Below are 6,660 nucleotides of genomic sequence, written 5' to 3' on the forward strand. Positions count from 1 at the left end.
CTCTGGATCGCAGTGAGGAGAGTTTGCCTCTCTAATCTTTTCCGGCATCGCCTCATCCTTCAACGTGTCCACCCCTCATCTTCTCTTCAACGTCCTCCAAGTCCAAATCTCAAGTGCCTCAATTCTACCCTTCTCTCTTTTACCCGAGGTCCACGTGTGACACCATGTACATCAGCACACTCCACTTGTAGCACTTCACTATTTTCTTCCTTAGCTTAGCCGTGGCTCTCAATCTAATTTCTACATCACTCTTCAAGATTTTAGTTACCATACTTCATTGATATCCTTACTTTTCGACTTGCTCAATCATTGTTTTTTTATTGCTACATTCATACTATCACTGTCATTGATCCTCTTCACTTTTGTCATACTAACATTAATTTTCATACCTGAGTATTCCATTCCATTTTCTAGTGTTGAAAAACTTTTTTGCAATGCCTGCATATCATCTGCCAGCGATACCATGTCATCTGCAAATCTTATGCTGCTTACCCTTTGACCCCCAATACTTATCACATTTTATCCTGTTAGGGTGCTGATAATCATTTCCTCTGCAAAGCAGCCTGCAAATAACCACACGATTAAGATTTAGGGCTTTCTTGGCGTATCCGCTTAATGAAGTTTTCTGGGGTCTTCCACTGGGTCAGGTATTCCATGTTGGCCAACATTTTGAAGCACGACTCGAGTATTGTCCTCAGAGCAGATGAGTGACTCTGCTCGAGATGAGCGTGGGAAGGTCGGCCAACATGGTATCCCTGATCCGGTGGAAGGCATGAGAAAACTTCATTAACCATTTTAATGAGTTTATTCTCCACTTAGAGTAAATGCAGAGACTGTCGCTGCATTCATAATGTATACCCATTGCGCCGAGATTTTTTTCACACAAGTTTTTGTGCAAATTTGAAAACACTGTATCTTGTGATATACCTGTAGCGTAAACTATTTTGCGAACTTTGATTCGTTGATCACTCCAAACCACACTGTGGACATTTTCAATCATTTCGGAGGAAGTCACTTCCACTGAACGTCCTGAATGATGTTCATCTTTTGTGGATGGGAGGATACATTTTAACTCGTGTACCCAATTTTTAACAGTCACAATCACGGGAGCAGATGTGCCATGAACTTCATCCAGCTCGACTTTAATCTCTACTTTTAAGTAGAAGTGTTTAATCTGAAATTGAATCTCATTGTTTCCCTATTTTCTAAATAAACAATACTTTGTTATTTCAATCAATTATGGAAATGAAACCACCGGATGGATGTAGCTGAAATTTTAACAGCTGTCTAGTGAAAGAGGAGGCTTACCGCTAAAAGCAAAACTTTTCTAATGCTATGAGTGCCATCTCTTGGGTTTTCTAAGGAATTATTGGGCAACCCACTTGCCTAACGCTGACATGCGCACTATCCTCTTGCACATTCCACTTCTTCCACATTTGGACTGTTCTGCATCTTTGTTCTAATACCTTGTAGATAATTCTAACGAATGCAGAAATTCACTATGATTGCAGCTGCCAGAGTCACAAGTGCCCTTCTAAGCAACTCAAATGTCCACCTCAAAATGCTCAAATATAAGTAGCATTGCATTTATCAATTTAATTACCTTGTTCTTTAGTGTTATGGCCACTAGTAGTGGTCTGCCCGATCGTTGTGGTGATGATGAATGGAGGTAGGCGAAAATAGTCTCTCAACACTGCCACTCCTACTTGAAAAAAAATCTTTTGTGGTAACTACCCCTTAGTTGTTGGACCCTACCTGTGCGGTGCAAAAACTGTAATTGAATTCAAAGTAATGCACACGTCACATGACAAAATTGTGATCTTACTTTTAATAACATGGGAAAAACAAATTCTCTTTTGACACTATTTACATATTTCTGCCCCATTGCACTTTGAATATCTATGTAAAATTATCTGTTCAAATAGTGTGGAGATATATTTGTATGTTTCTTCTTGTTAACCATTGTATTAAATTGGTTGAATATATGTGTGTGACTTTATCCTCTTTGATATATCTTTGAATGGTCTTCAAACAATATATATATTTGTGTTGTAATTTTGTCTCTGGGACTAGTGGCTCACAAAAATAAATGAAATAATAATAATAATAATTGTGAAATCCTGATCTCTAGAAAATGTATCTTTCTTAAATGCCATTATGAAACACTCCATTGTCCTTCAGTATAGGTGTCGTTTTGTTCCAGACAGTATTGAAGTATGCTTCCAACTCCATAGATTCAATGAAAGTTTAAATATCAGAATTTGCAGAAAAGAATCAGTCTTGTAGATGGGAGCATTTCAGCTATGCACTTCATTGCATCTAGGAGATAACTGCTGTGCAAGTCAGATGGCCGAGGTCAAACTTGTGCTAATAGCAGATTTAGATGTTTCTTTGAGTTGAGGACTCTCTTTCATTCACTGTTTGTGTTCACTCCGAAATGATTCACTGTGATTAATCCTGTTAATATATTGGTATGTTCATAAAAATTCCTTCTATGTTTATATCTGTCATTGTTGTATTCTTTTTAGATGCTGGTTGTTTTCAAGTCTGCACCTATATTGAAAAGGACTTTGAAAGTCAGGCATGCCATGATGCAGTTGTACGTGTTGAAATTACTCAAAATGCAAACTAAGTATTTAGGTAGGCAATGGAGGAAGTCAAATATGAAAACAATGAGTGCAATTTATCAGAAAGTTCGTCACAGACTGAATGATGATTGGGCATTTGGAAATGGTGAGGCACTTGACTTTTAATTTCTGTGTGTAGCAATGTGAGGTAGCTTGTGAGATTAATATGAATTAATAAGTTCTGAGTTATATACATTTCTTAACTTGAGTGTATTTTATCTTGCAGATCTGGATGCTCGACCATGGGATTTTCAAGCTGAAGAATGTGCTTTGAGGGCATGCGTTGACAGGTTCAATAACAGAAGATATTATGTAGATTCTAAGGTAACACAAGAGAAAAACTTGAAAACTATGTGAATATAACGAATTTTTATTTTTTTCCCATAATATTTAGATCTGAGCAAAATACGTTGACCATTTTATTTTAATTACTTAGTATGTGCTGTAATATTTTTTTACTAAATACTTAATTTTTTAAAGAAATTAACTTTAAAATAATCTGGAGCCAATTGCAATAAAAGCATCCATAGTTGTGAAACCAGTGTAGATCATTAATGTATAATGTATATGGCAAGTGGCAAAAGCAGTGCAATTTATTGATATTAAAGGACTGTCCATGTACAAAAATTAGTTAAGAAATAGTCTTCTCATTATGTGGGCACTTCAGGCCGAGTAGAATTATTCTCAACCAACCATTGTTAAATATAAAGCTCCAATGGAAAACCTACTTGATCATGTGCTGATGAATTTTGCTGAATTGTTGGATTGATCACACTATTTTTTTGCGCATCTTTTGCCCGGCCAAGAGTCACTTACTTACATTGATTCATAAATGAATACTTCTCTATTCTTGCAAACTAAGCAGACCAATAATAGCATGATATAAAATGATAAATATATGATGATAGATATATATATATATATATATATATATATATATATATATATATATATATATATATATATATATATATATATATATATATATATATATATATATATATACATATATATATATATATATAAATATTAAGGTGATATAAATATATGTGTTAGAGAAGAGGTTTATGACAATGGTATTATTATCATAATAGATAAATATTTTTCATTCTATTATCTTCACAATCAGTTATAAGAGTCAGATTTATTCTTCTGAAATGATAGCATAATTTTGAAATATTGGAAATTCTATTTTAGAATTATGAGATACTGAAACTATTCTTCCGTCAAAGAAAGTCTTCCATTATTGATGGTAATATCAGCTTCTTCAAATAGTTGTGCAGAAAACATTGAACATAGGTGACGTATCGAAGGATTCCTTTCTAATAACACTATGTGTAAGTGACATCTTAGAGTGGTGACAAATGACTGTATTGTCAAAAAGGGAGTGAAATATTCTCACATAGATCAATGTGATATTTCTGACAATTTTTGCACCATATTTTCCATTGGAAAACATGACCAGTAGCAGTGCATTTGTCATAGAATGTTATTACTTAATACTCCAAGACCAAAACACCAACTCAGTACCATTTATTATCCTTCTGTGATGAATAATACACAATTACAGGGTAACAGTGGAAAAACCAAATGCACATTGCACTTTCATCAACCTCGTGCAATCATGTTAAAAGAATTAGGTATTTTAAAATGATTTACTGCTTGCCCAAATGTAACTTCCAGATAAAAATATTGGAGTATGACAAACACTAAAATGAACATATTGGAGGAAATTCCTCTCAGTAGAAACTCAAGCTTGGCTTGTAATTAATGTATTGTCATCTGTCTTAATTATGCCAGTTGGCTTAAGCCATCAATGCATTCTAAGTGAAATTACTACTCTATGTTACAATTTAAATGACTTATCCATTCATTCTATAGAATATGTGGTTGCCATCTGAGGAAAGGTGAAATGTGGTATACGTTGTGTAGTCATTATGCCTCATATTTGATTTATTGAATAGTTGCCATAATTCAGAGTATTAGCAGTTTTGATAGCTGTTATTTCCAACAGGACATACATTCAGATACCTTATAGGCTAGGTCGATCTATTCATTGAAGAGTAACATGGCTAATAAACCATACTAGCTCAAGATATGTGTGGAAGAAAGACCTGGCATGTAATCTGATGCACAGTATGAAGATGAAAACATGTGCAATATTGAAAAGTCACTGTGTGTGTAATGGTGGTTGAACTTATGAAATACGTCATTATAATCTCTTCCAAAATTTTCTTCAGCTTTCATTTTATGAGCTCTTTTATTTCCTGGATTCCATCATGTTTGGAATGATATTTTGTATGTTCTAGGCCTTCTCACCTATTGCTAAAGATGATCTTTTCACCTTATTCTTTGTAAGAAAAATCTTAATATTAAACTCTTTTCATAAGGGGGACTCACCCGCCAAAGAGATAGCCAAAGTGAGAAAAATCTTCAGTGCTCAGCACATTTATTTCTTCATATGGCTTTTATTTTTATCCCCAATGCAGCCCTACAAAATGGCAGTAACTTATTGCATTATACAGATCTATAAGAAGTTTGTTCTTAGTAACTTTGCGGGATGCATTAAAGGACTTTTTGAAGGTATTGCTCTCCTTTTATTCCCTTTTATTCTTAATTACTTATTTTTTTAGAATTCTCTTTTCTTTCTGGGTGGAATAAATTAGCATTCATTCAATTAGGGAGAATGTGATAGTGAATTGGTGGGGTTTCTTTGGTGACTACAGTAATATTAAGGACAAAAATAAAATCTGTATTTGATTTATCTTATAAGTTTTTTCTGGAAGATATGATAAATGGTGAACAGAATGTGATAATTGATTCTTGATTCATGTAATTTTTCAAGTCCTCACTAGTAATTGAATTATTTCATATTTTGATTTGACATGTACAATGGTGCCTTGTTGAAATTCATACCAGCATTAATGGCCTTAGGTGGTGAAGATAGCATGCAAGACTTCGACTTTCAGAAAGATAGAAAGTTTGCATCTCACTATGAAGGAATTATTATGGCCTCAAATTGCTTAGGGAGACCAATAGCCTTTCATCACAGACTAATTGGAGTGGGTCCATCTCTTGTATGATACAAAATCACAAAATGTCTAATCAAACAATCCCTACATTTTAATTCACAGAATAAAATTCAAAGGTTTATTCAAGCATGACATGATGTAGATAGGCACATATGTGCAAGTTTAGGTTTTAGAGTCTGGTTCCTATAGGTGTTGCATACATTTCCACAAGCTTTCAGGGTATTGTGAAGATGTATATTAAATGAAAACATTTCTCAGATCTTTTGAAAATCATAGTTCTTTTAGCCATTTTGTTTTGATAAACAGCGTAATTGAATATTACCTTAAAGGCATTATTCCTTTTATGCCCTTGCTTTATCATTGATACATTAAATTAGCTCGGTAATCAATCTTTATTTTTAGTGCAAAAATGTGTTTGATTGCCAAGTCATTGGATATCTTTGATGGGATTTTATAGGATTTGTTTTGATAGTTTCTACAGCACTGGTACCTTTACCCTGTAGGATCCAGAATTTGAGCCTGTGGATAATTGCATAACAAGTGTCCTTGGTCGACCTGTAGAATTAACGGATGAATTCAAGCAGCACTATGAAGTTTGGCTCCAACAAGAAGTATTTCAAGCTTCAGTTGACTGGGATCTTTTGCTTCAAGGTACGGAAATGATTGATGTTTTATGTATTTGTATGCATGCTAGTTATAGTTGAATGTGAATTTAGATGATGAAAGTAAATGTTTAAAAATTGCCTCCATAATTTTTAAAATTAATACATGATGAATATATGTTAAGATGCTTATTTTTTTCTCAAGATGAATATTGTCCTTACTTTCAGATAAACTTACCCTTTAAAGGGCAGATAAACTTTGAAATAAATTTTTTGGAGAAACCAGAGTTTATTTATGTATAAATATATATCTATATAAAGTGGAGGGCATTGTGGCATAAAAGTGAAAATCACTCTAATGGGACTGAAATGGTTGATATTCATTTGAATGTCAGTCTC

At 33.8% G+C, this 6,660-nt stretch overlaps 1 protein-coding gene across 3 annotated transcripts in view; it reads left to right on the plus strand.

The window, feature by feature from the left end:
* The window catches only part of LOC139698328 (striatin-interacting protein 1 homolog), a 40,773-nt gene that overhangs the window by 27,256 nt on the left and 6,857 nt on the right, over positions 1-6,660 (plus strand). For 2 of the 3 annotated variants that reach the window (XM_071597231.1, XM_071597230.1), the window contains exons 14-16: positions 2,529-2,733; positions 2,854-2,951; positions 6,163-6,310. In XM_071597231.1, the coding sequence (XP_071453332.1) occupies positions 2,529-2,733; positions 2,854-2,951; positions 6,163-6,310 (451 nt within the window). Of the gene's footprint in view, positions 1-2,528; positions 2,734-2,853; positions 2,952-6,162; positions 6,311-6,489 lie in introns of all 3 variants that reach the window. The other variant, XM_071597232.1, reaches the window with a different exon arrangement.

This window comes from Hetaerina americana, unplaced genomic scaffold (genome assembly GCF_022747635.1).
Source record: "Hetaerina americana unplaced genomic scaffold, ioHetAmer1.1.p SCAF_82, whole genome shotgun sequence".
Lineage (NCBI taxonomy): Eukaryota > Metazoa > Arthropoda > Insecta > Odonata > Calopterygidae > Hetaerina > Hetaerina americana.